Consider the following 22,055-nt stretch of genomic DNA (forward strand, 5'->3'; position numbering starts at 1 on the left):
AATAGACGCTTTCACGATTCATGAGAAAAATGTTATTATGTTTTATGTCCGTAAACTGAAAAGCTTTAATAATATAGAGAAAAGTAATGATTTCTTCTAATGAAATACTTTTGATATCGCATTCAATAACTATATGTCGTTTTACACTTTTAAATGTTCACAAAAATATTTACGGTTTTTCGAGGACCACATTTCATGTATATACCAGAAGTAAAAAAAATATTTTATACTTGAGATCCGACTTCATCGAGTTAGTAAAGTTTTTAATACGCTTTAACAGTGAGTCCCGGAAAGCTCCCATCGCAAGAGTTAAAAAAATTGTCAAAATATATTTTTGTGTCAAGCGTTACTAAAATATTAATGACAACATAAAACATGTCACACTTTAGGAAAAACGTGGTCGCCTCCAGGCTATGTTTGATGTTTTTTTTTAAATGTAATCTAATATTCTTTTTTTTTAAGTGCTGAATTTATTTTGCCTGTTTTTCACAGGTCTTGAGCATGTACTGTCCGCACAGCTGGTAGATTTCCATGACGTTAATAAGAGATCTAATCATGGTATGGTAAAAAATTCACCATAACACAGTGCGTAAGTAAGGTTAATAACTAAACAAATAATGTATTCTATGTTAAACAAAGAGTTTTATGAACGTATTAAACATGCTAATTTATTATAAAGGTGTTTGCTTCTTGAGAAATTTTAGGCAAAATGAGAGAACATGTGTGTTTTAATAATAAAATCAATATGTTAAATAAACATTACGCCATGTTAATAACACAACGTGTTATAAAGAGGTGTATAACACATAGTATCATGTTATTAATTAATGTGCATTATATAATATACGACTATAATATATAATATTCATACACGATTGTTTATGTAATACTTTAACAAAAGACGGGGAAAAAAGTTAACAGATGTTTCATTTTTTTTTTACATTGTAAATATTTTTTAACTGGTAACTGTAACTGGTCTGAACCAAAAAAACTGATTAATGTAACTAGTGTTATGTGGTTTAAGAGTTATGTTTAGCCAAAGCGGCCTGACTATTTAAATACACATTAATGCTCTTGAAACCTTATCTTAGCTTTTAACCCTGACTAACACCGCACAGCGTTGCGGCTTCATTGGATTTTATGATGATAGTTTGTAGCTATGGTAAACCATGATACGTGCCGTCATAATGATAAAGGTTTCAACTGTAACAATGTAGCAGTTACTTATACTTTGAAACCAAATAGTGCTATTTTGATAACAGTTTCAATATTACTAATATTTCGACATGAACACATTTTAAAAAGAGATTGGTTAGTGTAAATATGAGTTTGAATCCCAGATTTATATATATATATATATACATAGAAACTTGAGTTATTGGATATTTCAACAATGTGATCCGAATTTTGTTGTTAAGTGTACAACACAACTGCGCAGTCCCTGAATATTCTTTATACCAGAACACCCTTGTAAAAATAAGCGTTATGATGAGAATGATGATTTATTGGAAGCGTTGACGTAAATTATTTGTATAAAAAAGATGATACTGGTTGAAATTAAGGCTTTTTTGTGCTTCGTATTATTTATAAGAGAAATATAAAATACACGAAAAGCATTTAAACTGGTTGTTCGTGAAACGCGATCGTCATTGCTGACTTTTAAGGTAATAAAATTGCAATTACTTTAGCTGTTACACCTTACAGATTTTAAAAAAAAAAGCTAGAGTTGTTTTGAAATTTTTTTGCTGGCTTTTGCTTTTGCTTATTGAAATTCAAGCACGAATTATAATTAGCAGTTAGTTCTAGAAATATTATGTTGATTAATAATTATTACTACCTTACTGAAAATGTATAACAAATTTCGCTATCGTAATCACCTGGGTGACGTCTGATAACTCACGTTCATCGGCTTTGGATACCGAGCAAGTGTGAAACCCTACAAACGTCTACTTAGCAGTTTATTTCCGTATATTTTCCTTCACTTCTCTATACAGCAGCTAAGGTTAAGTGAGTAAATATTGAATACACTAACTTAAGCCGCTCACATGTTATTTGATTTTTTTTGCAATTTACTAACAACGCGGCACATTAGATAAAAGATAAAATTAATATAGAAATTATGCTACGTTAGTTTTACTATCAAAGAAATGATTTGTCTAAAATAGTTTACGTGTAATAATTTTATACTCTTACAACTCCAAAAAAAATCTTCTTAAAGAATGGCTTTTCTTGAACAATATACCTTTTTTTCCGGGCGAAGCGCAGTTGCTCTTGTTGGACGGCGACTTAGTTTCGGTGGTCGCCATCTTCTCCTTTTCCGAAGACATGTTCACTAGCCGAAAACACCCAAACTTACTCGATGACACCGCCTCTCATTACTGGCTTTAAATTCGAAAAAGTTTTTTTTTGAATAAAATGTCGCACGCGTCCGCTCCAGAGGACCGCATAGAGTATCTTAATGGTTAATGATTGATGACTAATTCCGAATGACTAATTTTTAACGCAAATACCTAACCGACACTTTATTTACTTTTACTCGTGAAAAATTTTAAAAACCGACCGACTATTTGTTTAAAATAGATAATATAGCCCTAGTTCACCTCTACATCGTCGTCGTCGTATTTGCCTATTGTTGACAATGTCGGGTTTCTTTTATGTATTTTCTAGTACGTGAGGTATTAATCAATACCGATCACGTTGCGCTTACGCCGTGACTTTACAAGTCCTTGTTATGAAATATTAAACACTATGGCAAATATTAACGTCTCTAATGCTAATTAGTGGTTAATTAATGTAATTATGTCTTCTACCCGTGCGCCGTCCAAGTGGTTTAAACGTTTGCACAGTGATCAAGACGTGCTATACTAATATTTTGGACAATGATTTTAAATGAGATTAAGTACGCCTTAATTTAATAACTAGGGAGTAACTTCTGCTAAATAAGTTTGCAACTATTATTAATATAGCTGAATGTAAAACGTTTAGGCATCTTGTTTACAACAAAGACGACACGTGAAAGCACACGAAAGTGAGAGTACATCGCCAAATAAAGCTAAGCTAAAACTAAAGTCGCTTTCAATCGCGTTGTCGAAAAAAAAATACGGAAAAAGATTAAATGAATTACTCTCTTACAACTAAGGTAACCAATATATAATTAATTCAGACTTTCAATTATAAAGGTTAATGTTAAAATATTATCCTAATTTAAATAACCTAAAGTTTTATAAATACTCGTTTCTTAATTTTTTTCTTGAAATGTAAAAGGAAATCTGATAATTAAAAAAACGTATATAGCGTACAACATTTACTGCGTAAATAGGCTTTAGTAAATTTCCAATGTTTATTACAATAATTTTTTTATATTAATTTCAACTTTTTATGAATATTACAGTTCTTCAAGTTCACCAACTGTAATAAGTGGCGCCATTACCGGGATAACTAACATATAAGTCACAATGTTATTAGAATAAATTATTTTTTTTTGATACACAATTATAAAACAAAAGTGGTACTATGAAATGTAATCTGACCGCGGTTGTATTTAACACTCCAAGAAACTACACGAGTGAAATGCGTTCGTTAATACTACTACGACAAAACTTGTCTATAAAATTTTAGCGCATTACTTATCCAACTCTCAGCGGAATACTACAAGATCGTAATTTGAATGCAGCTCATAACATAACGGCGGGAATACAAGTGATCGTGGGTTATGTGCGTGCGTAGCAGAGGCTACGGTCGTAGCAGTCGCTATATTGTTTCGCGCTAATGTAACAATGATAGTAAATATTTAATTATAAATTAACCGAAAGCATTTTAAACTATACTGGCCTGTTGGAGAATCGCCACTTACACGGAACTCGTCACGCACAAAACCCTGAACGTTACGTAAGCCTTAATCTGCAGCACTGTGATGAGATGTGTGGCGGGGTGGGACCTTAGGGCGGGCGTCAGCGGGCGCGAGCGCGTGCCGGGGCGCGTGGAGCGGGCGCGAGCGGGCAGGTCGCTGGCTGCCCGGGCGGGATCGATGCGGGCGGCGGGCGACGGCGGAGTGCTGCACCGGGAGGCTGTGCCGCCTTCCCCGCGGCCCGCGTCCCTCTACCCTCGCGGCCCGTTACCCCCGCGCCCCGCTCCCGCCGCGTCGCCGCGCACGCGTTTCCAGCTTGTTGCCTCGCCACCCGCCCGCCCGACGCCGCGACATTTCAATTCCCTCTTCGCCCCGTACTGATTTACGATACGCTCCCGCCTTATCTTCGCTCCGATTTTTTTATCTCCACATGCCACATGCAAGGCGATCTTTGCTGATTCGATTGAATTATCTTATTTTCTACAATCCTAAGCTTCGTATATTTTCGGAGTAGTAAGAAAAAATAATATATATAGACGCTAACTGCAAAGTATAGGCTTCCTCTCAATGTCGTCACTATGACCGGTCTTCCGCTACCCGCATCCAGCAACTTCCCGTGACCTTGACCACCACTTAGTGGTACTTACTGGTTCGTGATCGCAATTCGAGAACCTTCTGGCCCCACCAGCTGACGGCTGCACGAGTGTTGTGCCCCGCCCACTGCAACTTTAGACGAGGAATTGAGTTCAAAGCCTCTAATGGCCGCGTTTGTTAGAAATCTATGAGAGCGGCCCATGTCCAGCAGTAGACGTCCTTTGGCTGGCATGGTGAAAATAATGATTATTTCTCAAATAATATAAATCTATTAATGTATGTACCGTTACCTTTACTACATCATTACTTTCTGTCTGTTTAAAATTGTGCAGCGAAACGTAATATTATAACATCATTAAAAATTTTAACTACAACGAGGATACCATCAAACAATCTTAATTCCCACTTTTATAATTGGTCGTATAATTGCAGTTGACCTACTTGTTATATCTAACCTAATTTTTCTCTCAATATCAGTCTTTTCTAAACTGTTCCCCTCGTGGACTATTGCCAAATTTGAGTGTATTCGGGCTAAACGAAGGGTCTTCGTAAGCTATTGTTCTCTATCGCTGTGGGCTACCCATGTCACTTGATTGAGTAGGTTACGTAGTATCCTGTGTTAATTATATGGATCAATGGATTATGCCAGAATATGTTTGAATGAAAGTTGCGCCAAAACTAAGGTACACAAAACAATAATTATTTAATTATATTGCTGTTGAAACAATTTTAATAGCGCAGCATGTAAATGTATTCGTAATTGAATAATTTTATTGAGCTCCAGAAAAATTTTCAACTAGCACAATAATAATTTTATTTCCATTCCGAAATGTTTTTTAATATTGAATATCATATAAGTGGGCAAAGACAGGTAGATTAAAAACTATTAAATCAATAAAAAAAATTTTGCTTTCTGATTTAAGGCGTAAAAACGAGAATATGTGTTTGTTTATTAAATGCAGAAAAAATCTTAAAGAAAATTCAATATATTTAAATTTTGACAATATTTTATTTTTACGTCATGTTTTGTAATCAATTTATTGTTAAAAAGTTTTTTTTATTGAATTAAAATAATAAGCTTGAAAGACAGAGAGAATCACTTTTAATGTCTATTGCAGTTTGTAATTACAAAGCAATGAGGAATAAAATGCATAAATGATAAGTGAATTTCATATTCACGTTTTATAGATGTACATATTATAAGCTCTCGCAAGTGTAACAATTGTATATTACATGTTTCTGAATGAGTTAAAGGTTTTTATGTGCACACGTTTACTATTTATTCATGGAAAGGTAGAAGAACGGCAGCTACGTGGCCGCAACTCCACGAACCACACTTGATATCTTAGTTGCCGAAGCAATGCACACCGCCGAAACTGAAGACTGGCACAAATGGCACAATATAGTGGTCACAATCCTCAATAATGAATATATATTTATAGTTAACTGTAATTTTTTGACAGCACTAATAAAAAATCTATGAAGTCAATATTTAATTTCGGCCCGAAAGTTACAATATAGATGCCTTCAATTTATTTTTTAAATACTACAATTATCGTATTTATTTTTCTTTGGCAGATTTTAGTAAAATAGTTAATGATTTATGAATAATTAATAACAATATTTATATTTGAAAAGAGTTAAGATATTATTTTTATTTTGATTTCTAGAATATTGTACAGTAAGTTTTGACATCATTTGAAATTGTATATCGGAAATTGATTGAAAACTTTCATTATTCTATTTTTGGTTTTTAAACTTAAATGATCAAGTATTAAAGAAAAAAATTGTTTGAAATAATTTTCGTATCGTCTGAAATGTTTATTATGATAAAAATTTATTGTTGTTTGTTACAGTGATTGCTTTGGGTAGGCATTAAGTTGTCAATTTCACAAAGCACAATAGAAAGGGACGCTCGTTTCCTTTTTACCAGACCTTTGTCAGTAATGTATTTGCTCATTTGCCAGGTCCAACTTTAATGTTCTCTATAAATTATTCTGGAAGTAACCGACTGGTATTATTATTACTACTGTCGTTTTTTATTATATTATAAAGTGTATTTTTAAAGAGTCAAGTGGAAATTCGTAATATTAATTGAAATTGTCAGGTCTGCAGACATAGTTAATTCTTTTTTTTTTTCGATTAATACACTGTATGCATTTTCAAATACCTGTGTATTATTGTATTTTACAGTTTTATAAACAAAATGTCATTTTTTTCAAACAATTTAACTACTTCTCTCACAAGTAGAACAAATGAAATCAAATATTTTTTTATAAGGTGGCAAAGGAGTGTCGTCCGAAGTATAGTTTAATTTCTTTTTTCTGTGCGGAAGAAATAAATAAAAATGCTTCTATTTTCATCTAGTGCCACCAGCTGTCTGTGGTTAGAGCTATTCGTTAGAGCTTGAAACATATAAGATCAAAAAAATATAAAACTCTTTTATTATTAAACCTTTAATTATTAAAGAGTTTTAGAACAAAAAACATTTAAAGATATGATGCTCTTAGAATAGAATATACTTCACGGAAAGCACTTAGTCATATATATGTGTGATCTTCTGGTTCAAATAATGATGTTAAATAAAAAGGTATTAAAGATACAAATTTGCAGCGCACTTCTGCCACGTGTTTTAAGATATAGGACTCTTGCGTAATGCTGTTTAACCGTGGTGCCATCAAAACCAGAACCTGAAAAATACCTATATATTAATACATAATTTTTTTCGCATTCTGTTACTAATTACTAATTAAATTAATTATTTATTCAATTTAAGTTAATAAACAGTTACTGACGTTAAGCAAAAATATAAATTAAGGGCACAGCAGAATCCACCAGGTTGGTAATACGCGAATAAAACTACTAGTAGTCTATGTCTATAAAAATAAAGCTATGACAAAATTCTCGTTATTCAAAGCTACGTTTGACCTCTCGAAACAAAAAGGCTATCATCGCGTACTTCGGCATATTTTCCTCTTACTCGACCCGTGCACAATTTGATCCTTTTCTTGTGTTGCTATTTGGTGTGAATATTCAAAGATATTGGTATCGAGGTATTTTTGTGGTATAAAGAAAAGGCAATCCCGGTACCCTTTACGCAATTCATGACATTGAAATTACATATTTATCTGTATTTCACATTAGAGAAGTAATTAACGAAATTTCTTGTCGAATTAGGTTGTTACATTAATCGCAGAGGATAATTATGGGAATCTCTCTCGTCATAGAGTGCTTCATATACAATGATTTATTTGTGGGTACTCGGTATTACCTTACGTACCTACTCAGTGTATTATTCGACATCATAAGTTTAATTAAAATTCATATTTCTAATAAATTTGGTTATATAACAATGACCATTTTAGTAGTTAAATACAATGTCTACGGATCGAAGGCCATATGGTACTTCAGTCGTTAACTCCTCCATCGTCTATAAATACAAAAGAGGCGAACCTTTCACCTATTTCCCGCAATGTCTTGGACATTGATATACATTGGTTATGATGTGTTCCGGGTTGCCGTTCCCTTTTTATGGTCTCTTGGTTGTTGACAAGCCTCGCACGGTTTGCTCCGGCATCTTTAGTACGTACAACAAAGGAGTGGTAAAAGTAACGGTTTGTCAACGTCAGTGTTTTCCGGCGCCTTCGAAAAAAGCGGGATTAAGTTATTTTTAGTATATGTGCTTTTATCTATGAATGTATAACGAATTAATGTCAACAGTTAAGTTACATAGGTATAATATAGTACTGAAATAAAAAAAAAACACCATATCGTACTGGACCTTTATAATGAATTAACAGGCCCCCTGTACTTTATTTAGAGAACGCTTTGGTGAAATATGCGAAAATGATATATCTATAAAGAAAATAAAATATCTTTTTACACTTTAACAATCGTAATTTCACTGTATAACTATGCCGTAATTTGTTTTGAAATATCTTCTACATTTTGATTAAAACACTGATTTATACCGTGATTAGTTATCATAATACAATACGAATAATGCGCAACGAAATATTGGCTAGCGATTGAATTTTTAAAAATAATTTGTGGTCTTTCAGAGTAGAAAATATCGTTCATATCTCTCATTAAATTGAATTTAATAAGCTAGTGAAAAATTAAATAAACATTAAGCAAAATGCGTATTCATATATTGATTGTAAAGACTTGGCGCGTTTGAATAAAACATTTAATATCTGAAATTTTTAATTAATCGATTTTTTTGGTAAGATTTCTTAATAAGTAGTTGAGGTAAAAAGTATCGAGATGAAAAAGTTCAAAGACAGTCGCTCTATAGTTTCACTATATACAAGTGTTTTTTGATACGTATCACGGTGTCAGCCGATAGGTGGCCGTTGCATGGCATGGGCGTCCAGATTGTAACAATGAACGGTCTTGCGAAGCCAATCTACCGATATCCCTCGAACTTGCTTATGACGTAGGACCACCAAGCGAGGGATACATCCACGTCACCTAATTTTAACTATTTTAGTTATTCTAAATCACCTAGTAGGAGGCGTACTTACGCCTCGTCTATCGGCTCGTGATCGATACTCGGGAATGTTTTAACAAATGTGAATACATTACTTGTTATTTATACTACATAAATATATTTACATCACATTACATATAATCATTAGGTTCATTATTTTTAAAAGTTTATTGTCCGGCTGTTGCGTTAAACATTGATTGTCACGCTGCATTTAATGTTAAAAAGGACATATCTTTAGATTAGTAATCTCACTCGCTACAACGGTCTTGAAGTCTGAATACTCGCAGGGGAAATGGTAATAATTTTATTTGCAATAAATTTCCAAAACTCACACACACAAACCTGCGGTAATATTCATTAAAGCTGCATAACTAATTGAAAAGGAATAATTAATATAATGTTGCAAGCTTCGAAAATATTAACCCAATGAATGTTTGACATGGAATTTATTAATTATTAATGAATTCATTGAACCTATGTCTATTTTGCGGAACAATCGAAGCGTGTTTTTCGTTTCTATAGTTTCAATTTTTAGCGGAATGTTCTGTTTCAAGTCTATTTTTCTGACTTAAAAATTTAAATTATCGATCAAATATTCACTGCTTACTCAATGGTGTTCGAAGTAAACATTAATTGCAAAAATGTTTATTTGAATTAAATATGTCATAAATAAATAGTTTTTTCTTCGGATATCAGTTCAACCAATCTTCTCAGTGGTTTCGAAATTAGATTACGTATGATTTTTAAGTTACAAGCGGGAATTAATGATCTTGTGACCATAAAGTTGATATAAAATTTCTACTTTTATAATAAATTTTAGGATTATCTAAACTATAGAAATGGTTTAATCTGAAAAGGAATTAGGTACATCAGAAAGTTACTTTCAACAGAAAATACTACATTTTTTCCACATGTATTGTTAATAAGAAAAACGAAATCAGTATGTCTTTACGATAAAGAGAATAAGATATAACGACACGAAGTGTGTATATTAAAGCGCTCCTTGGACGCAGTAAGATACGATAATGTCAATGACAAGAGCTCTATTTACCGTAGAATGGGCGTCTCTGGATAATGCAACGTTGTCTCAACTTAGACATGTGATGGCGAAATATATATGGCATATTTCATATATTAAAATTCTCTGATCAATAACCAGTAATTGTTTATTGCAATTTATTTGGCAAGAATAAACTTATCTTATGCTAATAGTTTTAAAATAATATTTTTCATTTAGTTTTAATTAATTTATCATTTATATATTTTTATAATATTGACACTCTAAATAAATTCAGCCATCGTCTTTGACTACTAAAGACCGTGACTACAGTGAATCATTTTCCGCCAGTCTAGCTACACTCTTTAACCAACCATATCGTTTTGTCTGTATCTTCAAATAGATATTGAAAATTTTTTAGTTGGGAAACTACGCCTAGCGGACAATGATTCGCTGCCTTTTTAACTCAAACTGACTGTAGTGGTCCTTTACCACTCGTATCACAAATATAATTTATTACTAGGCGATCATATAGAATCACCTTTTTATTAAATTTATTTAACTTCAAATTATTAATATTCATTCAATTAATGAAACGAATAAGATGTACATCTGTCTGAAAATATAATGTTATGACTTCAGTACCGTAATTTAGATTCTGTTTATGAGTAATATTGCCGAGAAATAAAATGTCGCGGTATGTAAAATCGTAATTAATAACCTTTGTGCAACAGATATTCAAATTTACTAACAAACACAACATTTTTATAAATAAGAATGTTACATATTACGGTAATAAGTCATTCTGTAATACATGCTAACATGTCATTAATAGCCAGATTTTAAACACAAACATCTTGTGTGCTTCACAAATTAAACAGTGTAATGAACTAATAGTTAAAATGCATCAATCATACCAATAATTTTTAGTCAGTGTGAGAAAATTTTCTTTGTTATAAATAGCGTGCTTTCCCATTTAAGGCATTATTAAGTGTCGTAACAGTATCGATGTAATGAAAATATCGGTAGCGAAGTTATGTAATCACGATACACTTAAGAGATAAGGGCGCTAAATAACGTCCGACAGTGCAATCCGTGCCTTATCATCATCCGTCAGTGGAACTTATTACGTATTGAACTGAGCCGTGATTTAGAGTGCGGGCTCGACTTTTGGCCTATATATGAGGGAATAACATTGAAATTATGAGATGCTTGAACAAATTGATTTAATCAGTTTGTTCTTGGTTTACATAATCGAACGCCGGCGGTGTATTAGGAACGATAAATACCCATCATTTTCCTAAAAGCAGTTTATTTTGACACAATTGAAATAGAAACAATTTAGTACAGTGAATTAATTATATACGTTAATGGTAGTATTAATAACGTTAGTAGCAGCAAGGCATTTTATTATTATTATTTTTCAATAGAAATATTCATAAAAGTAATACTCATACTTACTTCTCAGAAAAGAAATAAATAGTTGCATGATAATAGAAAAAGTACAATGGGAGGTCGGATCACTCAAGGCAATTTTTTCCAGACAAAGATAATATGAAAATAGAAGACAAACATACATTTATATATTTACACAAAAATTTATTTATATACATTATTAATAAATGCATTATAATACATAATGATAAACAAAAAATATGAATACAGCAAATTAATTAAGTTCGCACTTGTCTGAGAGATCATAAAGAAAACAGAGAGAAAAATGTTCAGAAATTATTATGTAACAGTGTAATTTTTTTATTTACATGTTATTCACAAAGTTCATAATTGAATAAACCTCACACGAAGAAGCGAAAAGCTGTTGAGAAGATTGCGTAAACGTTTCATTTTACATTCTTAGCGGTGTCTTTTGTTTAATTGGATTACGTTCACTGGTTTTACGATCGTCGTTACACGTTTGTGTGTTAAACGCTCGTTACTCAATTACTCCATCCACAAACGATTTACACGTATTTTGAAACTGCGTATTAAAACAAATTTACTACTTTTTTGACTTAAAAGTATATTGAAACTTTAATTATTAATACAAGAATTTATTCTTGACTTTATTCATCTTCGTCATTTTAGCTGTAGCTAAATGAATGAAGAAAGAAGATAAAAGAAATCTGTGCTGGACATAGGCCTCCTCCTTATTATTCCAATAGAACTGGTTGGATTCGGTCTGCATAGAGCGTCTGAAGTTATTGTTTATTACATAAATTTATCAAAAGTTAATTAAATACTGAAAATTCGTTTCCATTATTTGCACTTATAGGATATCTTTCTCAGAGAAAGGATAAGTAATTCACCTTAGTAATATTTCGAAAATTTGTAATGTTACGAGCTTTGTAATATTTGTACTGTAAAAATACGAGTTTTCTGTCAGAGATAGTACGATCTTTAATCCACCACTTGGTCAAAGCGGACTGTTTGATGTCACACATATCACTTTCGTTTTATTTGCTGTGGTCATACAATGAAGAGTTGATTCTGTAACCGTGCATTTCCTGCTTTATTTATTTATGTTTTTAGAGGTATCAATGATTTACTGCGATAAGATAATAGATTTATTTTATTCTACATTTACATTCATTTATTTAAAACTCATTATTTTACAGGCTTTTTTTGTAATTGCATAATATTAATGACAAAAGTACAATGAACGGTCTTATTAGAAATTAGTGTCATTTTAACTTTTATTTGATTCAATGATTTTATATTCATTAGTTTTAAGTGCTGCGATTGTTCTAACAGAATGTGCGCAATGGTATATGTCGTTGCCGTGTTTTGGTCCTAGGGTATCTCTTTTTCTTGGTATATGTTATATTAACTGTGTGCCTCTGCGGAGGATCTACCCCCGCACATAGTCCTCAGTACTACAACTCGCGTTTCGTTGAATGAAATTGAAACATAAGTCGACGTCAAATAGAAAATTGCGAGAGGCGAAGTCGTGCGGGAAACAAACTACAAAAGGAAGCATTAATACAAACGTTACGAGCAACAGCGGCCTGGGGGCGCGTAATTTTGCTTTGTCGGGGAAAAAGGCTGGTGACGCGCTGGTATACGTAAAGTTTTCTCGGATACTGCAGAGGCGAGAGAAATAATTCCTAGCGTTTAAAAAAAAGTACTATTTTAAATGAAAATATAAATTAAGTCAAAAAAACTTTATTGTTTATATTTCAGATTTTAATATTGGATTGGTCTTAAATTAAATTTCTACTGAGTTGATTGACAATGATTTGTTATAGAAGCATCAACTCATAATTCTGTCAATTTAGTTCTTTCTTAAAATTGGTGGCCGTTGTATGACCAATATTGATTTACTATTTACGAATATAGTACGTTATATCTCTTTGAACCAAGATTGGAGACAAATGCCATTTTTATTAAAACTATACGGCATGACGCGACATTTTGTTTAAATTTAACAATGTGTGTACGAAAACCATATTTAAAAGTTTGCAATGTAATGCTACTGAAGTGGTAGGCTTATAAGTTACTAAAGCCATCGGTTATTTACTGCGTGGTAGCTTATAAAGGACTTATCTAGATGTCCTCCAGGAGTGGAATTAATTTTATCTTAGCAGTGTCTGTTTAATAATATCTGAGTATTACGTGTAACGTACGTATAATGTGGCCATCTTTGGGGGAAATGCAAAGGCCTGTGAGCAGGTGTCTGCTGGACTGTCACTCATACGCATCGCTTACCCATTCACTATATGAATTCTATTTTTGATTTCACACGACTTCAACGACTAACCACGGGGCGAACAGTATTCGACTTGAAATTATGTGTAATAATAGTCTATTAACATAATATTGATATATTTCAGATAAATATCTATTTTAAGTTCAAGGTTTGCCGTTAGTTTTATCAAGTGTGGAATAACAAATGAACGTCGTTTTACGAAACCGACATTAGATATTTATACAAGCTCTTAGCAGAAGCAGTGATTACGCAGATCGCGGGTTCAATTCTGGCTTTTACCTAGCGTGAATTATTAAAACATCGTGAGGAAGCCAGTACATACGACGACGAAATCTGAAATTCTGTAATATTTATATTGGATGGATGACGATCCATTTCTAAACAGTGAAAGCGTCATAATTATATTCAAACTAGTAATTAGTTAATTTGCTTATTTGTAATGATACATTAAAAGACATTAATCTCTTTTAAACTCGGTAATAACAATTCTTAATAATATAACTTAATACATTATGTAGGAATAAAATAAAAACTATAAAATAAAGGTTTCAAACTATTACAGAAGTAAATAATGTAATACTTATACGTAGTGTATAATTTTAATAAATAAAAGAAAGTATACGGGCACAAGGCACGTAATGGAAGCAGGTTACTGTAGAGTTCGCTTAAAATTTGATGGTCATCAAATATTCCTCGCAAACGAGTCGTGCATGAAATATGCAACGGAGCTAAAGGCCCTGCCATGCCCAGTTTATACACAACATTCAACTTAGTTTTTATAATTTTTGCGCAAACCATCTGTGCTCCAAGAATTCCTATTAGTTTACAAATAAAATTGACTAGCTATTGACTAAAATATTAACGCCGGTGAAAAATGATTGTTTACCTACATACATCTACATATTACATATTACAGATAAACTCATTGTGACTTTGTTTTGGAATAATTGGCCACGGATATCTTTTTTTTATATCGGGGGATAAACTTTTTGTACACAGGGTATTCTAACTTCTGAGAAGAAAAGATCCAAGACATTTATTTGCGATTCCTTTCTTAGGTATGTATTCTTGATAGAACAGGAGTCGAAGGGGGCCTTGAAGTATCTTTTAACCTAATTACGTAATTACTCTCGCACTGAGGCATTGCACGCACAGATTTAGGGGTGGTTAGTAGGGGCTCTTTCATTTGATTCGTCCATAGAAAAATTGAATTTCATCTGGACCTTGGGCTTTTCTCACATCCCTGGAAAAATAAAGTTCTCTATATTATTACATTTTGTGGCACGAAAGTGACCGCCATACCTCAGTGGAATGGCATGTAGAAGTGGGAGTTGGCTTACAATGCGTGCAGAACAGATGACCGCTGAAGCCTTAAGGCACTGGAATGGGGACCAGGTAGCGCAGCGTTAGACGTTCACCCATAAGGTAGATAGATAACCTGATGAGGTCGCAGGAAATTTATAGGGGTGGCCTACGGCTAAAATGATAACAATGAACGGGGTGAAGATAAATTCTAAATTCGAGAGCCAACATTTGCCGAGAGGTTTTACTTAGTCTTAAAACAAATGAGTTCATGATTTTCGCAACAATCTTCTCCAGTGCTACATTTTCAAATCATTGGCGTAAAATATGTGGGTTTTGTAAACACTAGAATCTCCGTAGTACTTTTAAATTTCCGGATCTCCCACGAAATGTATCGGCACTTACGCTACCTCTATATAACTCCCACGGCACTCTACCACAGCAACAGGATATCACTTTCTATTTCTGTTCTTCCGTTTGCTTTTTATAATAAATTATCCTTATTAAAGTAAAAATTTGCTGTGACGTACATATATAGGTATGTATTATATATGTATATATACATGATGATATTATATACATGATCCTGGACTGCACATGTAAAGAGACTAGGTACATGTAAAACATCTGACTCGAAATGTAACACTGATACGTGTAGTCTTACGTTACTGTATAATATAAATTGTCTATTTATGCTGAAAGAATAGAAAACGATTTACAATCATTTTAGATCGACTTTCTGTTTTGTTCTTAAGTAATTCTTTTCTTATATTTAATACACATGTATATTATAAATGTAATACAAAAAATATGAAACATATTCGGGTAAAAAAATTGTTATATTAAATATTTATTTACGTAATCTTTCGCCTTAACGTCATTGTGGCGTGCTCGGATAGTTTCGGAGGTAGAAGCAGTGTGATATTTTACTCATTTCTAACAAAAATATTGCCAGAGACTTTTTGTCTTGAAATCCGAGTAAAATACAGGTCGAGTGTAGACGTTCTAGACACAAAACCACGTAAAGCTTATTTTTAGTTTTGCCTTTCACTTGGTCATGTTTGTTCTGTTTATATTATTTTAATCAATAAATAGATAAGAATCCTTGTAGATATTCGTAAAATCGTAAAATTATCTCCAAATTGTTTGATAGTCATAGATTTTTTAAAGATCGATTGGAGTTAAATATTATACCTATTTTACTCCAATCGATTGATCGTTATATGGTGCTTTTACGTCAGTCGATAAATTTTGTCAAATAAATTTATTTTCAATATATTACAAGTTTTCTTTTTGATTTAAATTACATGCAAATCTATTTCACTTGAGGAATTGACTACATTTGGATACAATAATTGTATATTACTTATAAAAATGAATAAATATTTTTTTGTTTTTAAAATTATATCAGTATTTGGCGCATCCTTGTTAGTGAGGATTAACTTTTGCACACTGTTACCGTTGTTTTTTAATTTATTTGTGTGTATGTTAAGATAAATATTAAGAATTAAGTGATTATTTTTAACCTCTTAATGCTATAAAAATTTAAACAAATTAAGACAAGTCTTTTAAAGTTAAATATTTAACGAAAACATTTTATTAAACGATTATGAAAAATTGTGTTAAATTTGTTAACTTTCATTAAATGAGACTATTAATGAACCTTTGGTTGGTTAATTAAGACGACCCGTGTCGTTGTGGATATAAATTAAAACTTTACCAAATATTGCAACAGCGGCGTAAAGTCTAAATTAACTTCGCAGAGGTAATTTTGAATCGTTACGAAACTGTCCCGTGGTAATATTCATCAATTATAAAACTTTAATTTCTACAAGGGCCACCAAAGATTTCTTGTTCAAATGTTAAAAAGTCGATGGAATATCATTATTATTAAATAACTATCACAATAATAATCCAAGAGACATATTTATTAAATTAGAGTTCAATTTATTACAAGGTTCCTTAACAAATATTTTTCTAGTGTTTATTTTCCTTCTTGCTTATGTTTTTAAAGCAAATTATCAGTAGCAACAATTTTTAAGTAAATATAAATTATGAAAGTAAACTTACCGCCAATGTATAAACTCTAAATGTTCTAAAAAGCTTTGAAATATACCTGAAACAAATATAAAGTAAACGTTAGACTCCAGCGGAACATATGTTTAATTTATCTAAGCGAGGAACGTAAAACGCTGCAATAGAACATCAGTAAGTACAAGAGCGTTGAATAAACATCATGCACGTAAAAGTTGAAAGTGCGAGCTTGTTTGAATAAGCAATTTAAAATATTAACAAACGTCTACTGCCGCGTAATGTTGATGAATTTACTTTTATGTGTCTTTGGAGGATATGCATGTTATATTAAGTTTTTTAATAATAAATGTTGTCAGAAATATAGTTTTATAATTTATTTATAATACAATCAAAATAGAAGAGCCAAAGTCACCGACGTAGCTCGAAGAATTGCTTGACAGAAGTGACAGTGGGCGGGGAACAGCGCTCGTGCAACTGCCGGCCGTTGGGACCGAAAATTTCTCGAGTGGCGATCTCTACAGATGTTTTTACAGGTTCTGGTTCTAAAACTTATTCAAGAGCACAATTTTTTTCTAGACGACATAATCAAGGCCAAAAGATTTTGTCAATAAAAGACAGGGAACTCCGCATAATCGCACGTAAGTCGTATCAATAACCATCAGGTAGACATAATTATTCAAAATGACTGCCAGTTAGTGTAATGTGTCTGTGTCTGTGATAAAAATGAGTGTAGGCGTTATAATGTTACCATGAACCACAACGCGAATGTCACATAACAGATGGTCAAAGAATATGCTAGATTTTCACGACATTTTCCATCGCTTTCATAAACACAAGCGATTGTAAGCCCTTATACGATGTGTGGCTCTGCTGGGAGAGCTCTACGCTTGTAAGTTATGTATTAAATCAGTAGTTACTGCTCTCAGAATTAAGGGTGATGAGATATTAAACCTTTTTAAAGAATGACAGTGCTTTGATGATATATTTTTTTTATTTCTATGCTAAAACTAGTGCTTATGTTACGGAGGTATTAGTTCAGGGATTGTTGAACATCGTTTTCTATATTATTCTTAATTTATATTTTTGGAATATACTTTCTTTTATCGTATATATACAATGAATTACGTAAGAAGTAAGTTGTACGTTGGATTACGAAATATAACCTGCATGAGAATCGAACACAAAAAATATTTATTTTTATTCTCTTATTTTTCTACTTCAATTGTATATCAGATCATTTATGATAATAACTGGTGTATGCGTCAAGAAAATAATGTAAGAAGAGTAGGATTAGATTGAAATTAGAAACAAATTAAGCTCCTTATAATGACTTACATCCACTTAATATAAATCTACGAAGGTAGCAAATAAGACATATTCTGAGAAGAGCCCAAAACAAAATCGTTATTAATTTTTATCTTCTTAACTATAAAAAGTTTCGAGTTGTGAGGGAATGAATTTTGTTAAGGATTGATGCAAAATCGATATTCGCTAACGATTGTAACTATTTATTTAGTTAATTATTTTTTTGCTTGTTATGCTCTTTTGCAAAAATTTTTATTACAAATAACCTACATATATTTGAAATTGAAATAAACTTGATTCTCACAAGGCTATGATAATTGGGAATATTCCATTTAATTTATTGTACAATACTCGTATCTACAGTGAAAATAGTATTTTACAAGCGGCTACGAGAGTCCATTGGGTTCATGGCCTTTTTATGGTATTGAATGACTATTTACTAGCTTCCAGGGCGTTTCTATTTTAGTTATACCTTTCGGGATACTAAATTGAAACATTTGTCTTGCATAGATGCAAAATATTTTGTAATTATTTTTATTTCTAGACTGTTTCAATAAACGGCCAACCAAGGCTTTTATTTCAGGGAGATAGTAATACGTATTATTGAGCTTTGGTTTTCGTAGACACCGTACATAATTTAATTAATATTTAAAATAATTACATAAAATCACGAAAATTATTAATTTAGCCCATGAACGCAAATGATGGTAGACTATTTAATTATGGGTAAGCCACATCGATACTTTCACCAGAGAACGTCCTATCCTTCTAATATTTTGTACCAATATTAAGTGTTTCAAATATCCATTAAAATGCAATATTTTACACAAATTAATTGAAACTAAATATGCTAGCTCAATTACGCCATGAAGAAGTTGTACCAGATGTCAAAATGTATTTATTTCGGAGCTCCGCTTCATGTTTAAGCTTTCACCTTTAATTAAATTTAATTAGTCTGTGAACAGCTTTATTTATGACGGAGACGGCGTAGTCTGTAGAACGGTGGTATTAGCGCTGTGTAGCAGTCGCACGTTGGTATTGGCACAAGTCCAACCTTTTCAGGACCTGAACCGCTAAATACTTGCTTCCGGGCCCTGTCAGTTCGCTAAATAATGTATAATTTAATTAATTGCACGCAGCTGAAAACCTGTTTTAACTTAAAACGTATCGAAATATACGTTTTAAGTTAAAAAAATAAGTAATTATGAAATTATTTAATGGTCCTGTTCGTTTTCTGTAGACAGTGTTATTTATACTTTAAAAATAGATATTTATATATTTTAAAACAACAGTTCCAAATTTTTATTGTGTTAAAATTTCTCAGCGTATTTATAGCAAATGCATATTTTTACTTTACGTCAGTTCTGTCTTTAGAGAATATATACATAGATGTTACAAAACTCTTTATTTGTAATATCTATGTTTAAAAACTAGCAAATAGTTTATTTACAGCCAGATGAAACTGTAAGATATGATCTACTCGAAGATAGTCATCAAGGATTTTGAAATAAGTCATGCAAACCAATAACGTGTCCACACTTATCAATTTGGAACATAAGATTGTGTTTACGGTTAGGTTATAATTTTATCAGCAACAACATTTAATTCGGTAGTCATAGGTCACGGTTATGACATAAAAAGGTTTTACATGTGAACAGTTTCATAAAATTAATGTACTAATGTTTCGGAATATCAATCACGAAATACATCACTCATACATTTAACTAAAGTATAGAGGTAACAATTTCTTCGACGCTGTAGAAGTTTTGTAACTTCTAATTAAAAACGAATCAACTAGTTTTGACATTCCTCTCTTGAAATTAACTCCTGACACTGTCTAAAGAATTCTGAAGAGGCTTAACGGGTTGAAATCTGAAGCAGCAAGGTCTATAAGACTGGTACATTATCACCTTCCAGCTAAACTCTTAATTTTTGCTGAGTGACTTTTTCCTGTACCACTTAATTAATTAGTACTTCAATAAATTTTAAACTTTAAGCGAACTGTTTTTGTTGTATCGATTAGCGTTAAAGGGCTTCGGTCCCTTCACCACACTCTAGGAGGAAAAAAAACCAAAGTGATAAGATTAGAATAGCTTTGCCTTATACTAAGTGATTTTGTCAACTAGAATACATTTTCATTTATGGTCTTAAAGTTAATCAAAACTCGTTATAACAAATCAGTGTTTCTAAAAAGTCGTACGTTTATTAATGGAGTTTCTGCTTTGTAGCAAATTGACGGTGCAGTGGTTTAAGCTTAGACGGTGTCATACAAACGAGAGAAACGCTTATTCGTTCGTACAAATCATCGAGTTTGATGTAATATAGTACGCAGTAGCATTAAGTAAACAGGGGCAGTTAGTTAAGGCAATGGTGTGTAAAGTCTCAGTGTGTACAAACGGCCCGTACGGGTCGGCGGGAGTTCGTGACGAGCGTCAGTGAACCTGTCTCATGGCCTGTTTACCCTCAGTCAACAAGTCCAGTCGATCTCTTCATAGGTGACTTGCTTGCGAACAGATATTTACATGTTAACAAACATATTTAATTACGATTAAAATTCAATAGAAATATTTTACCTTTTACATTTACCTTTATTTATTTTAACTAAGTCAACTTCTGTATCCGTTATATTGTTTATATATTATATTAATGTTTATATAAGTTAAAAAAATATAGCGTACGGCAGTAAAGTTAAATATCTTTTGCATTCTTACGGAATTTTGTTACATATTCAATATTATATATAATTCCAATATTATATTCGGACCATGGACGCACCTTTTTATTACATATTCGTGCCATATCGATGACGATGGTAAATGTTCCCTATCTTTTTACCTGAAATTAATTTCAAGTACATGATATTGTTTATACTTCAACTCCGATATCATCTTAACGAGATGATTCCGAATACATTTTGTAACTCCACAGGGCATAATTCCATCACTCTTAGAACTATGGTAGTATGGGAAAAAATATTTTTGTCAATGAATTACTTTAATTCTCTGATAAAGTTGTATACAAAGTGGCCAAGGTTTTGTCATTGTTGGAGATAAATATACGTATTGCTTAATACGTATAACGCAATGTTTCATGTTAAAAGACTGAACGTAGGTGCAGCGCCATGACAAATCAGTTACCCAACAACGACGAAAAGATAATTCAATCAAAAATGACGGAGTAGTATTCAGCAGTGATGAAGAATTCTTTATATTCATTTCAATATCTTGTTATTTTACGTAACTAACACTTGTAATCCTGTCTAAGCTGTTCTATTAAAATGTTATAACCTGTAGTAATTTACTATTAAAAATGTATTTGTAAGGCCTATTATGCATGTCTAAGTGATATTATTATTATAACTTTTTAATTTACACAGCGGCGCACTAATATCTCTATTATTCAGGTGATCAAAATAAGTTGTGCGAATTGTAACGTCTGTTGTCTGACTGTTATCTAGGGTGAAGTGTATAGTTTAAACTCCAGATGACTCTCTACTTTACTGGTAGTAATGGTGATATTAGTGAAACTTCTGACAGACTCATTCGGAATCAGCGTGTGTTGAACTTCTAGGAGTGAAACAAATGTCCCTAAAAGCCGTGCAATGAACCCCTTGTCTACGATTGCTCTATAGATGGCATATATAAAATATAGACAAATTATTTGAATTTCTGAATTTAAATACGTAAGGTATATTTGCTGTACCGGTGTCTCCAGTCCGATAAGTATTCGCTCGACGCTTCAATTTTTTATTTATATAACAAATTCAACCACAGCTATA

At 32.3% G+C, this 22,055-nt stretch overlaps 1 protein-coding gene across 4 annotated transcripts in view; it reads right to left on the minus strand.

Annotated features, from left to right (window-relative positions):
• kcc (solute carrier family 12 member kcc) overlaps window positions 1-22,055 on the minus strand; it is a 355,477-nt gene that overhangs the window by 33,018 nt on the left and 300,404 nt on the right. The window contains exon 1 of one of the 4 annotated variants that reach the window (XM_068770125.1): window positions 2,243-2,609. The exons of the other annotated variants lie outside the window; for them this stretch is intronic. Within the exon in view, the coding sequence (XP_068626226.1) occupies window positions 2,243-2,327 (85 nt within the window). The 5' untranslated portion in view covers window positions 2,328-2,609. Of the gene's footprint in view, window positions 1-2,242; window positions 2,610-22,055 lie in introns of those variants that run through there. 4 annotated transcript variants of the gene reach the window in all.

Source organism: Battus philenor, unplaced genomic scaffold (genome assembly GCF_028537555.1).
Source record: "Battus philenor isolate CCGP_79_NKW_IND1 unplaced genomic scaffold, ilBatPhil1.0.hap1 SCAF_3, whole genome shotgun sequence".
Taxonomy (NCBI): Eukaryota; Metazoa; Arthropoda; class Insecta; order Lepidoptera; family Papilionidae; genus Battus; species Battus philenor.